We start from the raw sequence: 23,768 nt of genomic DNA, 5'->3' as shown, positions 1-23,768 counted from the left end.
CCATTTTACTGTCCATTGAACCAAAGGTGTTACGTATGCATATTTTACTCCAAAACTGCAAATTTGAAAATTAACATAAATTACTAAGTATGCTACTACCAGCCCCATTATGCTTCTCTGTGACTTGATTACCAAAAAAGAGATTAAGTGGCAACCCTCTTTTTACAACAGTGGGAAATAGAAAGATAAGTTAAAAGCTAGATCCTTTTTCCGAATAAGCATCACCAATTAAGAATTCTAAATATTTATTACATATTATAAGGACAGAGGCTTCAAAAAAGTATGGAATGAAGAACTGCTTTCTGAAAAGATGGACTTCAGTTGATCCCTCAGCCCAGCTTTTCCCACAAAGTACTATCACAACAAATTCACAAAATGAAAAGATTGAAGACTGAAACCAATTTTATTGATCCTAGCTTGCTGTCGATATTCACTAAATTTCAGGCAAGGTGCTGCTGCCTGAGACTTCACCCATCCCCAGAGATTTGGTCAACCTTGGAGGAGGAAGTAGAAATACCAAATGGCTGACTGACCACTTGGTGTTTGATTTGTCTAGACACTTTTTCCTACCCTGTGAATTGGTAGGTATTGTTTCTTTTACATTTCCCCCCCCCTTTTCTGGATTGTCAATGGTATTTTCTTTCTTCGTTCTCAGTTTGAAACTTTTTAAATGGATTTTCCTCACATTCATTACAGAAGGGCTAGCAAATCTTGATGACTTTTATATGATAGCAGCTTTCTATGGGTCGCTATTGCCATCTGTTTGTCCAGATATTTGTAGCCCTAACCTCATAAATTTAGATTATGTGACTCTAGTGTGGAACGCCTTGGCCAACCAACACTTATTGGAAATCAGACAGGGAGACAACCCAATTGGGGCAGGCTTCATTGCAGAGATTAAACCTTCTACATAAGGGAGGCTGTGGTGAAAAGATAAGAGAATTAGGGGCAGGGCCAGCAGCAAATGACTTTCTCAAGAAACCTTTACAGTCATGCTACATTTAACCTGAAAAACTGCTTCATTCAGATTCATTTTGGCTTATCCTGTACTCTTGATTCTACAGCTTTTTTAAAACCATGATTTCTAGTTAAACAATGCCATTTACAAGCCAGAGAGATGATACCATTGACAGAATATTGTTTGCCACAACAGTACTACTGTGACGGTACACACCATGCAACCACATACTTAGTGAAAAGTACAGAAGTACACAGTAGGAAACCATGCTCCTTGCTGCATGCTTGCTTCTTTTCAATAGCTGGCAAAAACACTTCTCTGCTTAAGACCTCCTGGGAGTAATTCTAAAAGTTATAAACAACCTCAAATACGTTTAACTCTTTATCCTCACTGAAGAGTAGTCCTCCCCTCCCCGCATGAGTTGTTCTCATATCAGGAGTGATAAGCCAAATGCTGGATTTGTTTATTAGTATTGCTTGTAGTATACATATTCCAACTCTCAAGCCTTACAATCTGCATTCAGACATACATTTATGCTTCATGGGAGGCTTGGTTTTTATTCCTCCAAAATGACAGGAAATCAGAGAAGGCAGAGAATTCAATAAGTCATATTGCAATTATAAAGAAGAACTCTTTTTTTCCCTGGGTGCTTAATTATTAACTTTTGTTTGCATCTTTGTACCCTCAAATATAAAATCATGTTAATTTTGCATGGTATCATTTTGAAAGTAAGCATGAATGAATCAACCTATTATTTTTCCAATTTCCATATTGAAATGCATTTGTTTACTCTATCATACAATATATGGTTTTTTAAAAATATGCAATGCAGCTAGACGTAAAAATTTTATAAGCATTTTAATTTTTTTGAATATGTTCCGTAATGTAAGTACTTTCTGTGAATTTTAACTGTGTATACATTCTATATTTATTTTTAATTGAAGAACCGTATTGTAAAATTTTAATAAGTACTAATATAAAAATAAAATTACCTTTTAGTTTCACGCTGTTTCAAAAACTGTAAATTAGAATTTTTGGACCGCACCTTGAAAATAAGCAGTAACTATGAAAATAACAAAACTCCAAAACAAAATAATTAAAGCCAATATTACTGCCTGTCCTGCTTTTGCTTTTGTAAAGAATCCCTTGTGAATGAAGGTGAATATATGTGTCTCAGGAGAATGTTGTAAGATTTCATCTGAGTTGGTCACCAGGACCAAAGGTTTTATCTTCCAAGCTTTCGGACTCATGCCAGAGCCCATCCTAAGGGAACTTCTCTCTAGCCTGAGAAAAGAGGGCTAGAGAGTAGTTGAGGATGGGCTCCAGGATGAGTCTGAAAGCTCGGAAGGCAAAACCTCTGGTCCCGGTGACTGACCCAGATTGGATCTTACAGAATTCCTTGATTAGCAACAGATGTCTGTTATAAAATTTGTTTATTAATGCCTGCCCTTTATGTTCTGTTGATGGCAAAACTCTAAGTTCAAAGAAAGAAGAGGCTGTATTTAAACACTGGCATTTCTGCTAAAATTGAACTGTAATTGAGAACTAACCTAGGGGGTCTACGAGAACTTGCCACTGGCCAACTCACCATTGGCCAGCTAGCCACTTGTCAACTCGCTGCAGCCAACTTGCAGCCAACTCACCATAGCCAACTTGCCATGGGACAATTCGCCACAGAATAAGAGTTACACTAATATCAAAGAAGTAGTGGAATAAAACCATTAAAGAAAGGATGCCAAAGGAGGGACAAAATGAAATGTGAATGACAAAAAATTTAAATATTTTAAAATTATTTTAAATAATTAAATTGAATAGTTAAATTGTCCCACAGCGAGTTGTCCCAGTGTGAGTTGGCTGCAGTGAATTGGTCATGGCGAATTGGCTGTGGTAAATTGTCCCATTCCGAATCCAGGTACTCTAGTCCCAATCACAGAGCTCTTTTTCAGAGTTTTTGATTCAACATGTGGAAACTGGTTGGGATTGGAACGGAGGGGCAGAGCAGGATGAGAGAGAGAGAGGATAAGGTCTCTATTGCAAACCTGTCTCTCCTTCAATTCACATTCTATAAAGGTTCTATAATGCCTGGTATGGATCATTTCAGAGAGCAGATACAGGACCATATATTTTCTTCCTTCCAAACAAAGCTAACTATACATAGAAAAATGTTATTTGTGAAGAAGAAAAAAGGTAAATTAATAAAACAACAAAATTAACATCTGTCTCCTTGCCCAACCCACATATGTGAAATGATGAAAAAAGGGAAAAAATCTATTGATGCTTATAGAAAGCTCAGCCTTTCCCTCTTTCTATATTATATATTATATTAATTAGACTATATTATATTATATTATATTATATTATATTATATTATATTATATTATATTATATTATATTATATTATATTATATTATATTATAATATTATATTATATTATATTATATTATATTATAATATTATATTATATTTATTGCATTACATTATATTATACTATATATTATATGAGGACACAGATTGTTGAGGGCAATTTGCTGACTGTGTAAACCACTTAGAGGGCTGTAAAGCACTGTGAAGCGGTATATAAGTCGAAGTGCTATTGCTATTATGCAGTATGGATCCTATCTACAAAGAAAGGAATTAAATTCTATATCTGACAGTGGACCAATAACTGATTAGCATTTTCCTGGTAATAGTATTAATAATATTTTGGGGAAGTAGGAAAGCCAAGAAAAGAAGCTGCATGTTCAGTAATTAATTTGATAGTCAGTTTTATTGCAAGTTACAATCATTTCTTTTTGACATGGGAGAGTTTTTATTTTAAAAGAAGCATTCAATCATTTCACACCTAAGCTGAAGTCTGAAGTGGATAAAAACTGAACACAATTTAACCACCTCAGCAAGAACTAGTGACCTATTTTCAAAAAAATCCCTCCTTCCCCTCCCCCCAAAAGTCATGCTTTGCAAAATGGGAGATAAGAAAACTAAAAGATATTTCATCTACTGAAACAAGCAGGGGAAAAAAAAAAAAACCCGAGAAGGTAATTTGCTAGATTCACAGCAAGTCCCGCAAAAAATATTCAACCTGCCAATTTCATCTAGCCTTATGTTAACAGGTGGAGAGAAATATAGGACCAGCCAAGAAATTGTAGACAGGGCTAGTAGAAAAGGACAGAATTAATGTTGCCAACAACTGGCGAGAAATATTGCAACCGTCTTCCAAGAATGGAAGCCAGAAGGAAAAATTGCTGAAACTTAAAATAACAAGTATGGCTTATGTTGAAGTTTAAAAATCCTTTTAATTATACATCTAAATCTTTTCCAGGTATATTGGTATACAGAAATGTCCCAAAAAGTATTGTTACTAACAATAAAATTTGATTAACAGCTAGAAATGAAAGCAATTACCGTATTTTCCAGCATATAAAATGACTTTTTAACACATGAAAATCTTCTCAAAAGTCAGGTGTCGTCTTATACACCGGGTGTCATTTTATAAGCCGGTATACGGTGTGCTGAAACTTACTTCCGAGCCAGACTGGAGAAGCTGTCCTTCTCCAGCTTCAGGGACAGGCGTCCTCTAGCTGAGCCACCGTGCGCTGCATTCCGGCCAGCCGCTCCTGGAGCAGCCCCTCTCCCTGCTCTCAGTGGTTTTCTCATGCCGGCAGTATCACATTGCGTACTACCGCTCAGATCGTCTTGGAGACAGGGAGGGCTGGGCAGGCAGGGAGAGCTGACCCACCCAATCCAAGCAGGCTTTGTATGCAGTGTGCACAGAAAATACATTGCTTGCTGTGATTGGCTGGTTATTGTATACTGGGTTGGATTGGCGATTCTGAGGGAAGGCAGGGGGAAGCAGGAGCATCTGCACTTCAGCCAATTCTAATGTTGGAACGGCGGATCTCTAATGAAGTTTGGTGTGCATCTTATCTGAGGTGAAAAAATAGAGTCTATCTGGTGAGCAGATACATGTGGTGGTGAATACAGTACAGTACCAGTATCTGTACATACAGTACAGCACCAGTTTCTGTACCGGTTCCTACAGTACAGCACCAGTACATACAGTACAGTATACAAATGGCTAACAGTCAAGATCCCATTATGGCTCCACCAGCAAGAAGAAAGAAATATGAAGCCAGTTTCAAGCTTAAAGTTGTAAACTTTGCCATAGAACATAATAACTGTGCTGCTGCAAGACAATATGGAGTAACAGAAAAGATGGTTCAGGACTGGAAAGCAAATGAAAAAGCATTAAAGAGTATGCCAAGGGGTAAGTGTGCATTAAGAAGAGGCATCCGACATTGGCCAGAACTCGAAAAACATGTAGCAGACATGGTGAATGAGCATCGCCAAAACGGTTATGTAGTGACACAAAATAAAATACGTTTGTTTGCACTTCAGTGGGCCAAATCTAACCCAGATCACAGCAACAGATTTGATGTTTTTTAATTTTTATTTGGTGTGCGTTGGAAGACGGGTAGTCTTATACAGTGAGTATAGCCCAAACCCTATATTTTAACAGGAAAAGTAGGGGGTCGTCTTATGCACCCAGTCGTCTTATACGCCGGAAAATACGGTATCTATCTATCTATCTATCTATCTATCTATCTATCTATCTATCTATCTATCTATCTATCTATCTATCTATCTATCTATCTAATAAGCCACCCACCTTACCTCAAGGTAACTTATTATGTGGAATTTAATATTTGAGTTGCTGTTGGATTCACTTAATAGTTAAAAGTTCAGGCAACTATGAGAAGGAACATTAAAAACAATTGGTTGATCTGGAGGTTTGGTAACACCCTTCTAACAAGGTCAGATTGCCTTGTTGTAGGAATTGTCAGGAGCCATAGTTGCTGGAAATCAATGAATCTAGTTTGTTTTCTGGTCCATGTTCATTTTTCATCTTTTAACCACTACACCCTTTTTGCACATTAAATAGTATTCTAAAAAAAACCTTGTAAAACAATTATAAATGCATATCTAATGCATATTTCACTGCATAGCTGACTTCGAAATATGGATATCAAAGTGATTTTTAAAAACTAATTTGCTTAAATCTGTGTTCTGTTATGGATTATTAGTATTATTTAAATTTATTATGGCTGGCCGCTCTAAAATCTCTGGGCTGCTATGCATGCTACATTCAAATACATATATTAGTTCAAAATGTAGGAATCATATTGTTTTATAACCAATATAGAAGATCAAATTTCTTGAACAATATTGCCTTTAACAATGTTTTATACAATTGCATTTACTATGCTAACTTACTCTCTTACCTACCACAGTCTATAAGAAAATGTTACACAAAACTGAAATGAAAAGCAGAACACAGGTAGTACAAAACTATGCACACTAAATAGGTTTAGCACACTTGAGAGCAACATGCACACTTGAACATTTTTCAAATATCTCTATTTCTGACCTATTGACACATCATATGGTTTTTTCATCCCTCCCCCCAATTATGTACCGTACCTTTCTAGTAGTGAAAATCTAAGTCTTCAGAATTCCAAACCAACATTTTCAGCAAATAAGATGGTTCTTTAATAGTGGCTTCTTACATAAATGTTGCAGGAAACTCAAACTCTACTGCTTCATATTATCAAGTTCATATTTCTACATTCTAAGAGATATAAAGACCTCAGTGCAGAGACAGCTTATAAAGGTTTTCAGAAAGTGATCTGAAAACTGTTTAAACTAAGATACAAATAAAAATCCTAATTCTAACAACTATGTTTTCTGCGCTGCACATCCAAAGTTTATCTCAGTCAACATTTAGCATAATAATCCAAGGATTACAGCAGATGATTATCTTCTAGCATACATAATTACATAATACCTCTTTTCAAATTTTCAGACTTTAAATTTTCACATGATTTTGTTTGCCGAGAAACTTCTGAGTGCAAATCAAGATTAAAGAATCTATTTGTGAAGATTCATAGCTGAGGAGAAGTGATAGCCACACTGGCTTTTAGATACAAGTAGTCCTGGATTCACGACCACAACTGAACCTGAAATTTCTGTTATTGAGACATTTGTTAAGTGAGTTTTGCCCCATTTTACGACCTTTCTTGCCTCAGTTGTTAAATGGATCACTGCAGTTAAGCTAATAACCTGGTTGTTAAGTGAATCTGGCTTCCCCATTGTCAGAAGTTTACAAAAGGGAATCACATGACCTGGGGACACAGCAACGGTCATAAATATGAGTTAGTTGCCAAGCATTTGAATTCTGATAACATGATCATGGGGATGCTGCAAAGATTGTAATTGTGAAAAATGGTCATAAGTCACTTTTTTCAGTGCTGTTGTAACTTTGAACGGTCACTAAACAAACTGTTGTAAATTTAGGACTATCTGTATTTACAAAACGTCAATATCACCATTTATCATCAAATCAAATTTCAGGGTGGCACACAAATAGTGCAAATATAAAAGTTGTTTTTGTTCATCATGAAAATCAGGACATTTCCTAAAGAAATTCATGTGTCTTAAGCATCTCTTCTGCAATGCAAAGGAAGATCAGTGGCCTTGGACCTTCTATTTTTCAAGAAAAATGTCTGCCATTCACGACCTCTTTGATGTCTTATGGTAGGAACTTTAGAATCGATACTGCTTTTATCAGAGCCTCAAATACTTGGCTTAAGGTATATTGTCATCAGTGGTGGGTTTCAAAATGTTTTACTACTGGTTCTGTGGGCATGGCTTGGTGGGCATGGTGTCGCTTGGTGAGCGTGGCTTGGTAGGGGAAGGATACTGTAAAATCTCCATTCCCTCTCCAATCCAGGGAGAGGTTACTGCAAAATCCCCATTTCCTCCTGATCAGCTGGGGCTCGGGAGGCAGAGAATAGATGGGGGCGGGGCCAGTCAGAGATGGTATTTACTGGTTCTCCGAACTACTCAAAATTTCCACTACCAGTTCTGCAGAACTGGTCAGAACCTGCTGAAACCCACCTCTGATTGTCATGCCATAACTTTAATATTTTATAATACTTAGGGAAAAGTTAAAACTAAGTCCTAGTGATATGACTCATGAGAATGTATAGATGTTCTAGGCACATAAAATTGTATTTTGAGATGAAATCTAGTTTATGCCATTTGGCAAAAGTTTGAAAATGTGTCATCACCCCCCCCCCCCAAATCATTGGTCAGAATATGCACTGGATCCAGCACAGAAAAATCTATAATATTTTGCTGCTTTTGTTAGAAAGAATCACCTTCCCTGCTTCTGGACAGAATTGTCTGTAGCAGTGGCTTCAATGTTGACTCAAGGTTATATGATGCCCTTAGGGCACACTGACTAATGAGACCACTACTTACTGATATAAAGATTTGCATTTTTAGGATAATTTGAAAAGATGGGTAGCATCAGTATCCTCTAAGCTTTGGCACACTAGCCTAGGGCCTATTCAGCTTTAGCCTAAAGCGAGCCTGGAATAGCTCCTTTAAGAATTTTAATGAGAAAATAGAAGATCATGATATATGACCTACAGTATATGGTTTTGATAATAGCTTTGGACCGACTGCCTACAGCAGTTATTGGTAAGAACTGACATTCATTTTTTATTATTAAAATAGAGAACATATTAATTAATTGCTAAAAATTCATATATAGTTCAGCTTTATGAATTATCCTTAAGTTGTTCAAAGTTACTCTAAATTATTAAGATACATCTACTTATTTTCAATTGTTTTTCTTTATAAACTGATGTCTGCAGTGTTGACCTTTTCATTGATTTCCATAGGTCACAAAACATCTTAAATGAAATGGGAAACAAAGCAAACAGACTTTTTCTTATCTCAAAATTATATGCAAGTAGATGCCTCTACTAAAATGCCTCTTGCAAGTGCAGTTGTTCACATTTTGTTATAAGCTTCTGATTGGGAAGGCAATCAGAATGAGAAGGTTAGAATGAACTGACCTATGAAAAAATGCTGTGAAAGAATGTCATCTATGCTTGCCATGGCCAAAAAAGACCCTAAGGGAACCCATTTTCTCGCATTCATTTATACGGTCTGTTCTCTCCATCATCATCTAGAAGAGGTATCTGATGCAGAGGATACATTTCTGAATTTACCCGTTCGATCCATCCAGTTATAACTATGCATACTTGTGCTTGCTGTTTTTTATTTATTTGTACCCCATCTTTATTGTTTTTACAAATAATTTAAGATAACAAAAATATCCAACACACATTCCTCCTTCTATTTTCTCCTCAACAACCATCCTGTAAGCGAGTTGGACTGAGAGAGAGAGAGAGAGAGAGAGAGAGAGAGAGAGACTGGCTTGAGGACACCCAGCTGGCTTTCATGGCTAAGGTGGGACTAGAACTCCCAGTTTCCCAGTTTCTAGCCTGGTGCCTTAACCACTACACCACACTGGCTCTTTTATATGCTGTTTCATATTCAACGCAGAAGATGAGTATTACCTTAAGTGGGATGAATGGGACTACTGTAACTTAAAAAACAATAAGTTATTAGAGCTAAGAATTCTCCTCCAGTTTTTTAAAAAATCAACCAATATTTATTAATTCACATGAGTTGACTTGAATTTGCAAGTCAAAATCTTAGTTGTTTGCTACTAGAAGCTGAAATATTTTCTTTTATTTTTAGAGGAGGGTGGAGGACTGAATCTTATTCGTCTCTTGAATTTGATCCAATTGCTTTAAAATTCATCCACCAGAAAGACTAAACAACTTCATTTATATTTCAAATCCTTCAAATCAATATCCTTCCCCTTCCATTCAGGATTACCCTCAACAGCAACAAACAATGCACCACTGAACATTTTAAGGAATAGATTGCTTGTTATAAATAATTTATGACTGTTATAAAGGAAAACAGATTGTGAAATACTGCTGACGAAAACAATGCTTATATTAAGGGGCAAACCTTTCGACTCTGCCTTGCCTGCCTTCACTTTTTTTGTTTTGGGTCTTTTTATTATTATTTTTTAACAAATTCTGTTTTCTCTCCCCCCACATCCTTCTCCCTTTTTAAATGTCATTCAAGTTTCCCATCTCTGCCACACTCAGCTATGAAAAATGCAAAAGCTGCTTCTACTTACAAAGAAATGCTTCAGATAACCTAAAAATAAATAAACAAATGGAATCATCCTATCAACCCAAGGATTAGAAAGGCCTGTTATACCTAAAACAAATTTGCATCTGAAAAACTGGGCTACGGTTAGCATTTTTGGTGAACTCAACTCAGAAAAAGAAAGAAAACAAAACAGAGCAGATCTATGCCCACAGAAGTACTAGGGTCTATTAATTAACTGGTCCACTAGCAAAGTTATTTTTAAAACAATTCTTGACTTTGGAATAAAATGGTTTTGGGATATTTATCCTGGTATTCAAGAAAATGAAAAGCACAATGGTTTACTTACTTGTAGATATCGCAGGGAGTAAAAGGATTATGGAGAGACGGCTAAGTAGTTCTCTGGTGCTGAATTAGACCCCAATTTCATACCATATGGCCGTGATGGCGAACCTATGGCATGTGTGCCGGAAGTGGCACGCAGAGCCATCTCTCTGGGCATGCGAGCCATCACCTGTTGCTCTTCTGGGTTCCAGCGCACTGGTCAGCTGGTCTTCACACACGCGGGAACACAGGAAACCGGAAGACCAGCCACCTGGTGTGCATGCATGCGCCGGGTGACTGCTTTCCCGGTTTCTGCGCATGTATGCACACCGGCCACCTGGTCTTCCAGTTTTTGGTGTGCATGTGTGCTGGCCGGGGCACATGCGCATGCTGGAAACCAGAAGATCATCTTCCTGGTGTGCGCATGCACGCAGACCAGCTTGTCTTCATGTGAGTATGCATGCCAGAAACCGGAAGAATAGGCACACTGGAAACTGGAAGAGCAGCCGCCCAATGCGCACATGCGCACTGGATGGCTACTCTTCTGGTTTCTGGCAGACGTGTACACACACATGCCCATTTCAGCACTCAGTGCCAAAAAGGTTCACCAACATTGCCATAAGGAATCCCTTAAAACTATAAAATCATCAGAAAAATCCTGTTAGATTTCATCTTGAGATAAAAAGGAATTCATATTTGATAAATGCCAAATGCCGGGAACTTACATGTCAGGAAAATTATAAATATTTAGAGGCATTTTTTATTTTACCATTATGTGGTTTACCGCCCTTAATTTTCGAAGGAGACGCTGCAACTACGCAGGCACTGAGTCTGCAGTGTTCCAGGACATAAAAAGATCTTTGTACTCCAAACACAAGAGCATCCGGTGTGAAAAAAACCCTTGGGGGACCAAGTTAAAAACCCCTAACACATGTATTTATTTATTTATCTATCAATTTTATGTACTTGCACATCTCACCAGATGTAACTCTGGGCAACATACGATAATTGAATACAAACCATAGTATAAAAACAATCAATATAAAAACGATTGTTATAAAAATATAAACAATCCTTATTAAAAATTTAAAAATCATTAAATAATTAGAATATATAAACCACAAGTGGAGAGGTACAGCAACCACATATCAACCACAATAGGGGCACCACCTTAAAATGTGGCCAAATGTTCCACAAAGCATAGGCTCGCTTGAATTGGACACCTATCCCACTGCAAAGGAAAGCTATAAAACATTCAGAAGGCCAAAGAAGGCTGTTAAGGCTGGAAAAGCAGGGAAAAAAGTACAGTGAGGCAGCAGAACTCAGGGAAAGCAAAAGAACGTAATGCCGTAGAAAGGAACTAGGCCCTTGACCGAAAAAATAAAACTTAACAGTATTAATATGTCCCTAAAATATCTCTATGAATTTATAGTCTTGCCTCATTACTTTCCTGGCCTCGCTACTCACATTGTTACATCCAATGAAACACCTGGCTGCTCTATCCAATCATATGTAAATTCTAATTTGCATAAATTTATAAAGATGGACTATCAACCTCACCCCCTTTTAGGCCTGTTTTTGCTTCCAGTGCCATCTGAAATTAATTTGTGCTTCAACAGAATGTTATCTAGTTCAAACGTATCCCTAAAATATTTTATTACAGGCAGCAGCACAGCATGAATCTGGGAAGAACTACTAACCCCAAGGCCCAGATTACATGCCCCTTCCTGCAGTGCAAATATGAAGAAAAATATGATGCCACAAACATGGCATAAATAAGTCATTGCAAATAATCAATGATTAAACAAGCAAACATTACCAGAAAAGAAAAAGAAATAATAGCAATGATTCCCCCCCCCTTTTTTCTATCTTACTGTGTGTCAAAATGTTCTAGCAGCAGTGCATGATAGCATTGTTTTTAATTCCCACTTTTTGTATGTACAGTAACAAAATTGTTCCATTATTTCATTACTAGTACTACTACGCTATTATTACTGCTACAGCTATTGTTAGATTGTTTAGTAAAATGATTTTAATTAATAGTTTTAGGCAAGTGGAGCAGCACTTTTCCCATGGCTACTTAAGTTATTTCTTAAATAAACCCATAATTAAAAATGGGAGCCACCCAGAGTTGGTGAGAAGATGGGTGGCTATATAAATCTAATAAATAAATAAATTTGGTTTCTGCTAGGATTAATAACTAAGTAGCATCTTTAATGAGGACCTGTAGAACATGTCCTGACATATGCCAAACTGAGCAATCAGATTTTTCTTTTACAACCAAGTAAAAGAGGAAGCTAGTGAAGTACCAAAAGGAAGTCTGAGTGTTGAAGAATTCATGCTTTCGAATTATGATGTTGGAAAAGGCTCTTGAGCATCGTTTAGTCTGCAAGGAGATCAAGTTGGTCAATCCTAAAGGAAATCAACCCTGATCGTTCTTTGAGAGGACAGATAGTGAAGCTGAAGCTTAAATACTTCTGTCACCAAATGAGAAGACTCACTGTAACAGAGCCAGATGTTGGGAAAGACTGAAGGCAAAAGAAGAAGGAGACGGCAGAGGATGAGATGAATACATAGTGTCATCAACACAATGAACATGAGTTTAGGCAAATTCCAGGAATCAGTGGAGGATAGGGAAACCTGACATGTTGTGTTCCATATTGCGGAATTGCGAAGAGTTGGGCATAATTTAGTGGCTGAACAACAATAACAAAAAAAGGAAGCATTTAAAATAGAAATCAACAGTACAGGCAGATTTCTAATTTGCTTCTTCCTATACAACTTCTCTCTTCAACTCTTATTCCTGATGTTCTGATGTTCTTCGACCTGTACTTGCACCAAAGACTTGTAATTAAATCCTTATCCTGTGCATAAAGGCACAAAGGAAGTATTATTTCTCCTGCATTTATTATTTTTTTCCTGCAAACTAGGCCCTAATGCTTTGTCTATTCAGATATTCATGCCCTAATACACAATTATTTGAAAACTGCAATATATCAAAGCTATACAATACAGTCATTTTTCGTTGCTGGATTTAGCTCCTCCAGAATAAGTTTCCATGCCACACATAAACATTTATATTACTATTCGTGCATTTTTATGATGTTAACTCATGAATATTTATATGATTTAGTTTACCTACGTGATTGCCTTTCTTATCTGCAGTTTTTAATTGTATAGATGAGCTTCTTTAAAGTAAAAGTAATCTAAATATGACAGATGTGCAAATCTCCCCATAGACAATCTCACCCTAGATGCAGAATGGTGACAATGCACCTGTCAAAAGTCATCATACAAATTCGTCTCATATTATTACCTGTCTCTGCACCTTGCTACATGCTTGGCAGCTGTCTAAGATCCTTCCTGGTTCAAATTTAATATATTTCTCTTGGGGAAAGCCTTTCTCTTTTGGTTGATGCATTTATAATTTTCTCTGTTGTTTCTTTGAAGCATTTGTGCCTTTGAAAAAGTACACATTAACAGATCAGATTTTTTTTAATGCAATCCTAAAACATCCAGATGGACCTTCCTTTAAAGCACTGAACTTGCAAATTCACCTTCTGCTTTACTGGCATTAAACAGAAAATATAAAAATAACATTTATTTTGCTATGCCGTAAGATGAGTAACCTGGAAGGAGTAGTTTCCTTGACTCCAATTAACAGTGCTAGAATTTGCAAAAGATAACTTTGAGATATGTATAGAAAGCTAGCTATGGCTATGCAGCTATTCGGTTTTGAGGGAGAAAAGGTGAATTGGAGCATGCACAGACAGGCACATTCCCTCTGTTAGCACTTTCTTAAATTAAATTTGTCTTCTTCTAAGACTACATATGAATCCAGAAAAAATGCAGGATTTTCTTTTTACAAACTGTGGCCAAAACCACATTTCAAACGAAGAGTTGAATTCTCTCTACCTAAGCTTTTCTACAGAAAAACCTGGCTATGAAAAATCTTGCTCCCTTGACTTAATACACTAAAAAGGACCCTTTCAATCATGAATGAAGAGATTACTTTACAGTGTAGTGTCAAGCACAGCCATGAAGCAGAAAAGCAACTCAGCTTGCTCATATGCAGGCTTGAGTCAGCAAATTGTAACAACAGATGGAGCCCACTGCTCACTAAACTGATAGTTACACTATAACTTGCTAAAGAACAGTGTAACTGAGAAGAACCACGGCTCTTTTCTGTGCAAGCTATAATAGTTTAACAAGCATAGTATCTGGTTCCCAGTTTGAGATTCCCTGGTATCCAATTAACTTGCCTCTTTAAACAACGTCATTTCCCAGTGGAAGAAGTAGCAATAGCAGTAGCACTTAGACCTATCTACCTCTTCACAGTGCTTTACAGCCCTCTCAAAGCGGTTTACAGAGTCAGCATATTGCCCGCAACAATCCTCATTTTACCGACCTCGGAAGGATGGAAGGCTGAGTCAATCTTGAGCCGGTGAGAATCGAACTGCCAAACTGTTGGCAGCTGTCTGTCTGCAGAAGTAGCCTGCAGTTTGGCATTCTAACCACTGCACCACTATGGTACTTATCAAGGAAGAAGCAATGCCTGTAACCTAATGTGAGCAAAGACATAGGGCGTGTGAGAAATGAAAAAGAGAAAGTAAGGAATAGACTGATCTCCTGGGCCACCCTTGAGTAGGAGACTTTGTGGTGGTTACAATCTTAAAATTTTCTTGATGATGCATCGTTTCCTGAAATAATCAAAAGAAGAAAAGAAGACACTTTTCCATAACAATGCTTAGTTATCATAGCATTTTGCTCAAGCAACTCGATTCTTCAACTCCAGATATCCTACCAGCAATTTCTTAATGCACTACTTTGCCACTCATGAGTCTGTCTAGCAATGTTCATCAGGAAAATATGTAACAGCACCCACTAATGTATGTCTGGGGCAAGAGAATTGATTTTCCCCTTCCTTGAAAAGGAGAGATCTTTAAGAGTAATACTTTAGGGAAAGATTATGAGTTGGAAAGTGCACACTGATGGAGCCTACTGTAATGTATTATCGGGCAAGAAAATGTCATTGATGCTTTGCAAAATATTGCCAACTATTATTTCCATAGGTTTGAGTAAGCTTATAAAGGGGAAGAAGTGGGTAGGTCTGTGTTTTCAGATTAAAAGCTGCCCTGGAGAAGATGGGCCAGCCTGTTTATGGATAAGCAACAAATGTATCTTGAATGAAATGTGGAAGAGAAAATTGTTTAACTTACAATGGTCTTGAAGTCTAGGTCATGCTGTAATAAAAATTATGATACAGGGGTAACACAGGTGACAACAGAAAAATAGTATTATACGGTCAATGCTTCAGATAGCGATACAATTGTTCTTTGAGGTGCTGAAAAGCCTTCCCAAGTTTTATGACAAGTTTCCAACATCAAACAGATGGCGATTCTATTAGCAACTATTTGCTTTAACATATTTTGTAATGATTTATATGTTGCATATTCTTGAACATATCAAAGCTATCATGGACAAAGAACTACTCAAGTTTAAAAGTGCATATCAGAGTAGATATCCTTGTTAAATTAAGTTACTTTATTGCCATTGCACCTCGTACAATGAAATTAAATGTCATCCTCAGTGTATACCATACATAAGAAAACTATAAGAACAAAACAAAACAGACATCCTTCACCTTCTATACAATTAAATTGAAAACCCTGATATTGCATTAATATTTCACTGTACATATATGCGTGCTAACTAATCTGTGACTTTTTGTATATTGGGCACCAATTACACCCAAACATCAATTATTTCTATCTCCACTCTATCTCCACTCCTAATTAAAATATTGGGACACCTGATCTGCGCATGTCCAAGATGGCACTTTGTCGCTAGATCCGCAACTTTTGAGGTGATGTCCTGGCCTAGGGAGGCTTCGGGGGGGGGGGGCAGTCTGACCATCTATGGCCCCCTGCCCGGGTAGAGGAACATCCAGGAAACGTTTTGAGGGCTTTTTCCGCCCTCTGGGTCATCCTGGCACTGAGAGGGATGGCGTTTTGGCGGAGACGGTTATTCGAGCTTACCAGCGGCTGGCGGGACGATGAGACAATGGCGGCTGATGATGGCGGCACTGAGGTGCTCCCATGGGGGCTTTCCATTCCCCTGGATGCCTCAGAAAAGATCTGTAGAGGCTAGGGGAGGCTGTGGAAGATGTTGAGAGGGCTGGTGGCGGCGGTGGCGGCGGTGGAGATGGCAGCCGACGATGGCAGCGCCGCGGTGCTCCCGCGGGGCTTTCCATTCCCCTGGATGCCTTGGGAAGACCTGTGGAGGCTAGGGGAGGCTGTGGAGGTCATCGGGAGGGCCAGCAGTGTCAGCAGCGGAGATAGCGGCTGCATTGGCGGTTGCGGAAATGGAAGCTAGAGTTAGGGCGGCTACCTAAAGGCCAGTAGTCCCTGAAGGAGATGGCATGGGACACTTGGCAGTACCTTCGACCTGGTTTTTTCCTGGGCGGCTGAAGGGGTTTGGACCATGGGGGAAGGGCCGCCCCCAGGCGTACCCAGAGACCTCCATGGTGAGCTGGAGGGGGCAAAACTGGGGAGCATTACCATCAACTGGAAGTTAAAGTGGATAGGGGGGTCGGAAAATGACTATGGACACTTTGCTGCCTGCATTGCCCCCCCTCCTTTTTTGACCAAGTTTAGGCCTTTTGGCCTTATTATGGTTACCACTACCCTGCCTATCCTGGTCTGCTGAGTGACTCCTACTTCCCCCAGTTTCATTAAGCCCTTTCTGAAATCCCACCGCTGCAAGATTTCTCCCCGTACTAAATCCTTCTCATAAGCTGGGCTCCCTGACTTTCTTCTACCCGTATGGGAAACTAGATCTGGGTACACAAGTCTGGAGGGAACCGGTGTATGACTGTTCTCACTACTGGTTTTCCATCAATCCATTTGGATTATTTAAACTGGATTGGCCTCGTGAGAGGTTGGCTGGTCCAAGAAATTACCGGCAGTTGAATAACATGTATTCCCCCCCCCCCACATTGCTGTGAGAGGGAAATGGAGTCAGATTGTTTGTACCTGGATTGGAACTTTCCCTTGTGGACTCTAATATCTCGGTGGTCTCCCGACCATGGACTATTTCACCCTAATGAGCGGATGTATTCAGTGCTTGAGCTCCTTGCCCTGCGAGATCCCCCCCTCTCGCAGGCTTGGCCCTCCACTCTATCGAGGGCCTATCTCGATGACGGACTTTGGAGTCCTGAGAGATGGCATGCTGCAAAAAGAGGGTTGTGGGGTTTTTTAGGCAAGTTTTTGAACAAAATTTTAAAGGATTCTGGGAGGGGGGTGGGCTGCATGGGTCTGGAGGAGAACCCGCAGGGGAGAGTGCCTAGTCCAGCTGAGGAGCACGGCATGGGGGGTGCGGGTTCTGGGGTCAAGGAGGGGGTTAGAGCTTGTGGTGCGGATGGCTATGACATCGACACTGTAGGTGGGAGGGGCAGATATGGCGGGAGTAGGAGGCCACATCATGTTGTGGGAGTGCGTGCTCGCTGTCTTCAAGCGGTGGCGCGCTCCGGCCTCCAATGCTCCTCTCGTTCCCCAGATTGCACAGATCCTCGGGCCCTGGGCCTTTGGCTGATGCTGTGCAATGCCAGGTCTGTGGCAAATAAAGCCCCCCTCATTTGCGAGCTTATTCAGGAGGGGGGTGTAGACCTGGCGGGTATTACGGAGACCTGGTTGGGCCAGGAGGGGGGAGTCCCTCTTCTTGATATTTGCCCACCTGGTTTCTGTGAATTTCATCAGCCAAGATCACAGGGGAGGGGTGGGGGGGTGGCTGTTGTTATTAACGAGGGTCTTAGTCCGAGGAAGGCCACTGTTCCTCCGACGGCCGGATGTGAGTCCCTCCTTGTGAAGTGGGGTCATGGGGTGCAGATGGGCCTGCTAGTCACGTACCTGGCTCCCTGCCATGTGGCAGTGGCCCTGCCCGAGCTGCTCGACGTTATAGCCACGGTGGCGGTTGATACCCCCAAGCTTATGGTCATGGGGGATTTCAACCTGCCATCTATCAGCGAGGCATCTGAGGTGACCCGGGAGTTCATGGCTTCCATGACGGCCATGGACCTGACCCAGGTAATTCATGGCCCTACTCACAGGGGGAAACACGCTGGACCTGGTTTTTGTCTCTGGCCAGTGGTTGAGTGATCTTGAGATAGGGGTATAGCGATTGAACCCTTGTCATGGTCAGATCACTCCCTCCTCCGCTTAGACCTTCGAACTGCCACACCCTGCTGCAGGGAGGCGGAACTGATGAGGAGGTTCCACCCCAGGTGCCTGATGGATCCAGATAGATTCCAGACAGAGCTTGGGCCACTTCCTGAGACTCTGGCACATGGCTCGGCTGAAGACCTAGTTGCCGCCTAGGATAGGGCGGCCGCTGGAGCTTTGGACCGGGTCGTGCCTTTGCGGGCTCTGACCCGGCGCCAGTCTCACCTGGCTCCTTGGTTCACCGAGGAGCTGAGGGAGATGAAGCGCCGGAAAAGACGCCTAGAGAGCAGTTGGAGGGCTAGTCGTTCTGAATCCGACCGAACACTGGTAAAGTCTTATATTAAGACCTACCTGGTGGCGATAAAAGAGGAGAAGACTAATTATTTTTCCGCTCTTATTGCATCATCAGATAATCGCCAGCCACCCTGTTTAGGGTGACCTGCTCCCTGCTCCACCAGGGGGTGCGGGAGGACCCCTTGGAGGGTAGAGCTGAGGACTTTGTACAATATCTGTATGACAAAATCGCTCAGATTCAGGAACACCTAGATTCTGACTGGGTAGATCCAGGAGGGATGACAGAGGCACGTTTTGGGAATATTATTTGGGAAGAGTTTGATCCTGTGACTCCCGAAGGCGTGGACAGGATACTGGGCAGACTGAGTGCGGCCACATGTTTATTGGACCCGTGTCCCTCCTGGTTGGTGCTGGCCTCTCGGGAGGTTACACGAGGCTGGCTCCAGGGGATTATAAATGCTTCTTTGAGTGAGGGTGTTTTCCCCGCCACCTTGAAAGAGGCGGTGGTGAGGCCTCTCCTCAAGAAGCTTTCCCTGGACCTGGCAGTGTTGGCTAATTATCGTCTAGTCTCCAACCTTCGCTTTGTTGTGAAGGTTGTTGAGAGTGTGGTGGCGCGACAGCTGCCTCAGTACCTGGATGAATCGGCTTAACTAGATCCATTCCAGTCAGGCTTCAGGCCTGGGTACAGCACGGAAATGGCATTGGTTGCATTGGTTGATGATCTCTGGAGGGCTCGGGACAGGGGTTGCTCCTTGATCCTGGTCCTGTTAGACCTCTCAGCGGCTTTTCATACCATCGACCATGGTATCATGCTGCACCGGCTGGAAGGGTTGGGAGTGGGAGGCACCGTGTTGCGGTGGTTCTCCTCCTTTCTCTCCGACCGGTTGCAGTCTGTGTTGATGGGGGGGCAGAGGTCAACCCCGAGGCCCCTTGTATGTGGGGTGCCACAAGGATCGGTCCTCTTGCCCTTTCTGTTCAACATTTATGTGAAGCCGCTGGGTGAGATCATCCATGGTTTCAGGGTGAAGTACCACCAGTACGCTGATGACACTCTCCACCCCGGATCACCCCAATGATGTTCTTCAGGTGATGTCCCGGTGCCTGGAGGCCATGCGGATTTGGATGGGGAGAAACAGACTCAGACTCAATCCATCCAAGACCAAGTGGCTGTGGTTTCCGACGTCCCAATATAGTCAGTTGGTGCCATCACTGACTATTGGGGGTGAGTCGTTGGCCCCCACGGATAGGGCTCGCAACTTGGGTGTCCTCCTGGACTCACGGCTGTCTTTAGAAGAGCATTTGACAGCTGTGGCCGGGAGGACTTTTTATCAGGTCCGCCTGATTCGCCAGTTGCATCCTTTTCTGGATCGGGACTCCTTACGTACTGTCACTCATGCTCTCGTCACCTCATGCCTGGACTACTGTAATGCTCTCTACATGGGGCTCCCCTTGAGGAGCACCCGGAGGCTCCAGCTGGTCCAGAATGCAGCCACGTGGGTGGTTATGGGAGCGACGTGGCACTCCCATGTGACTCCCCTCCTGCGTGAGCTGCACTGGCTCCCGGTGGTCTTCCGGGTGTGCTTCAAGGTTTTGGTCACCACCTTTAGAGCGCTCCATGGCTTAGGACCAGGATACTTACAAGACCGCCTTCTGCCACCAGTAGCCTCTCACTGACCAGTACGCTCCCATAGAGAGGGGCTCCTCACGGTGTCGTCAGTCAAACAGTGATGACTGGCAGCCCCCAGGGGGAGAGCCTTCTCTGTGGGGGTACCTGCCATCTGGAATGAGCTCCCCCCGGAGATACGGAGGATCCCAGATTTATGCACTTTCTGCCGCGCCCTCAAAACATTTTTATTCTAGCAGTCTGGTCTGGCTTGACTCTCTCTTTTAATTTGCTTTTAAGTTTTATACAAATTGGGTGTTTTTAAATTCGTTTTTTGGGTCAAAATTATTTAATGTACTTTTAAATGGTTTTTAACTTTTGTATGATGTATTTTTATCTTGTGGCTGTTCACCACCCTGAGTCCTTTGGGAGTAGGGTGGTATATAAATAAAATAAAATAAATGAATGAATAAATAAATAAATAATAAATAATTGCTGTAATATGATAACAAGAATACCAAAAGGTAGAAATTACTTGTTGTTGCAGCAAGCAGATGGACCCTTTCTGCTTTTGTTTTAAGGACAAGTTCATTTACTGCTGTTTTTCATATTAGTGTGCTCTTTTTAAAAAAGAGAATCTAAATATTCTATATGGTATTGTGCACATTCACATATAGACATAAATTAAAATGGCATGGATCTCTGTGCAATTTTTAAAGTATGAATTTCATTTTGCAAGAACTTTTCCTATAATCGTTGTGCACATTTATTTTACTAATTTATGGGCAGACTACATCATTAAAAGTGGAAAGGGTGAAAACTTGTGTGTTGGTTTTATGCTCATCTGTAAAAGGCAAAGAAGGTCAGTTTGTATTATCATGAAAAACTAAAAATGTATTCACTAAATTCCATTTGTCCTCATTCCCCACATACAGAGTCAACACAAACAAAATGATAACCTTTACTCTTTTGATTTTAACTTCAAATGTAAAAGCCTTACATTTATTAAATTGGTAGAAATCACTCTTCTTTCCCAGTTTAGATTGGACATCATGCATATCAGTCCATTTCAGCCTATTTCTGCATTGACTTATATTTTAAAATGTGCAAGCACTACATTTAAATGCATAATTAAGTCTTTAGTTATCAACCTATTTTCTTTCAAAGTACTCATTTACATTTTCTTTCTAGAAGTGTGCTCTTTTCTGTTTCTTTAAATGATGTACCTTTTAAATTGAGGAGGGATATGTTAGAATTAATGCAGAAAATGTGTGAAAAACTGATGGATAACATTCTGATTTTATCATCACTTGCTGTTCAGGTTTATATTGAGACTCACAGGACTGAATTCTTCAAGGAACACTACATACTTCCTATTTGTGAGAATGATTTTCCAACAAGCTAAGGGGTTACATGTAGCCATAAATCCATGTGCACATTAAGCACATAAAGCTTTTAAAACAATTGGAAAGCTGATGGCTCTAAGTTTGCATAGTTCATTGGTTGCAAAGTTTGTGTTTGTTTTTTTTTTTTTTACAAAGTTGCATGGCTGACCATTTTAGAGCACAACTCTAACCAATTTAAAACTATAAAAACAAAAACCAAGAGCTACAAAAACTCTGGTGTTTCGGTTATCTTCTAAAATGCCCAAACAACCATCCATAGGGTTCCATCACTCTACTCTAGTACTGGGTACAATCCAGGTCTTGGTAGCCTTCCAGGAGGCTAAAAATAGATGGGAGTGAATACAACTAATACAACAGGGTTATAATAGAGAGCCAAACCTAGGGCACCCAATACCTTGTGCACCACTGCATTCTGGACCAGTTATAGCTTCCGGATGGTCTTCAAGAAGAACTCCATGTAGAACACACTGCAATAGTCCAGATAGGAAGTGAACAAGGCATGAATGACTGTGAGCTGGACCTCGTGATCTAGGAAAGAGTACACTGAAATACAAGAAAAAATTATGCAAAGTCCCTCCTAGCCACAGCTGCTACTGCTCCTTGAGCAGAAGCTGTCAATCCAAGATGAACCCCGCATTGTGCACCACTCAGTTAGGGAACTACAACCTCATCCAGAGTCAAAGATGACATATCTGACTGTGGAGGACCCAAACTGCAAAGGCACTCCATTCTTCCAGAGTTGAGTTGAAGTTGGTTCTTCCCCATCCAGACCAGGGGTGAAATGCTCCCGGTTCGGACCGGATCACCTGATATGGTAGCGATGGTGGCAGGTGGTTCGGAGAACCGGTAGCAAAAATCCTGCACCCCCCCCCATGCCCAGCTGAGCCGCACGATCATCAGAGGTTTTTTTAAAATTTATTTTTAAAAGCATTTTTTCTACAACCTCTTCCGATGAAAAAATGCTTTTAAAAGTAAAAAAAAAAGCCTCTGATGATCGCGCGGCTCAGCTGGGATCGTCAGAGGCTTTTCAAAGCATTTTTTTCTGCAACCTCTTGGCTGAAGAGGTGGTAAAAAAAATCCTTTGAAAAGTCTCTGACGATCCCAGCTGAGTTGCCTGATCGTCAGAGGGGCTTTTCAAAGAATTTTTAAAAAAGCCTCTCTGATGATCCCAGCTGAGTTGCCTGATCGGCAAAGGCTTTTCAAAGCATTAGAAAAAATGCTTTGAAAAGTTAAAAAAAAAAAAGTTGGCCACGCCCACCCAGTCACATATCTCCTCCCACCAAGCCACGCCCACAGAACTGGTAGTAACAAATTTTACATTTCACCCCTGATCTAGAACCTCATTATCCTCAAGGCATTCAGTCAGCACCATCACATCATTTGCCTGAACTGAGGTGGAGATGTATAACTGGGTATCTTCAGCATACTGAAGATACCATACCGTGTGCCATTGAGTGACCTTGCCCAATAATTTCATGTAGATGTTACAAAGGAGGAGCTACAGCCTGACCTCTCCCTGGCCCTCATATCACTGATGGAGGCAGCTATGGAAAATGAAGAAGAACCACCATAAAACAATGAAATGATATGAGATCATAAAATGCATTTAAAAGACTTCTCCTTGGTTCTCTGTTGAAGCATCTCCTAAGTATGGTAACAGCAGCAGGAAAAACTGTTGGACTTAGAGATTTCCTTCCATTGAATCAAATATTGATGTATTCTTATTTAGGATCTTCTCCATTTCAAAAAGAATATTTGCTCCTGCTGCTATTTGCTCACGAATACATGCCGGAAACAAGAATTGTAAGGTTTTGGCGGCTGGATGATCTCCTCCCTCCCTCCCTCCCTCCCTCAATTTTTATTGCATAAAAGCCTAAAAAAGGATGTTCCACAATGTTCTTTTTCAAAGTCACAGAGAATAATCA

At 40.7% G+C, this 23,768-nt stretch overlaps 2 protein-coding genes and 1 long non-coding RNA gene across 11 annotated transcripts in view; 2 read left to right on the top strand and 1 right to left on the bottom strand.

The window, feature by feature from the left end:
- Nucleotides 1-23,768, bottom strand: part of NTNG1 (netrin G1) — a 259,982-nt gene that overhangs the window by 110,105 nt on the left and 126,109 nt on the right. The window lies entirely within an intron of this gene.
- LOC148114662 (uncharacterized) overlaps nt 1-23,768 on the top strand; it is a 41,623-nt gene that overhangs the window by 14,667 nt on the left and 3,188 nt on the right. The gene's annotated exons all lie outside the window — the stretch shown is intronic.
- Nucleotides 17,689-18,477, top strand: LOC148114663 (uncharacterized). Its single transcript, XM_087888814.1, has one exon. The coding sequence runs from the start codon at nt 17,689-17,691 to the stop codon at nt 18,475-18,477; it is 789 nt and encodes a 262-aa protein (XP_087744940.1).

Source organism: Pantherophis guttatus, chromosome 3 (genome assembly GCF_059756535.1).
Source record: "Pantherophis guttatus breed Tessera chromosome 3, ASM5975653v1, whole genome shotgun sequence".
NCBI classification, from domain to species: Eukaryota; Metazoa; Chordata; class Lepidosauria; order Squamata; family Colubridae; genus Pantherophis; species Pantherophis guttatus.
The sequence above is the reverse complement of the archived record's forward strand: the minus strand, read 5'-3'. Positions and strand labels throughout refer to the sequence as shown.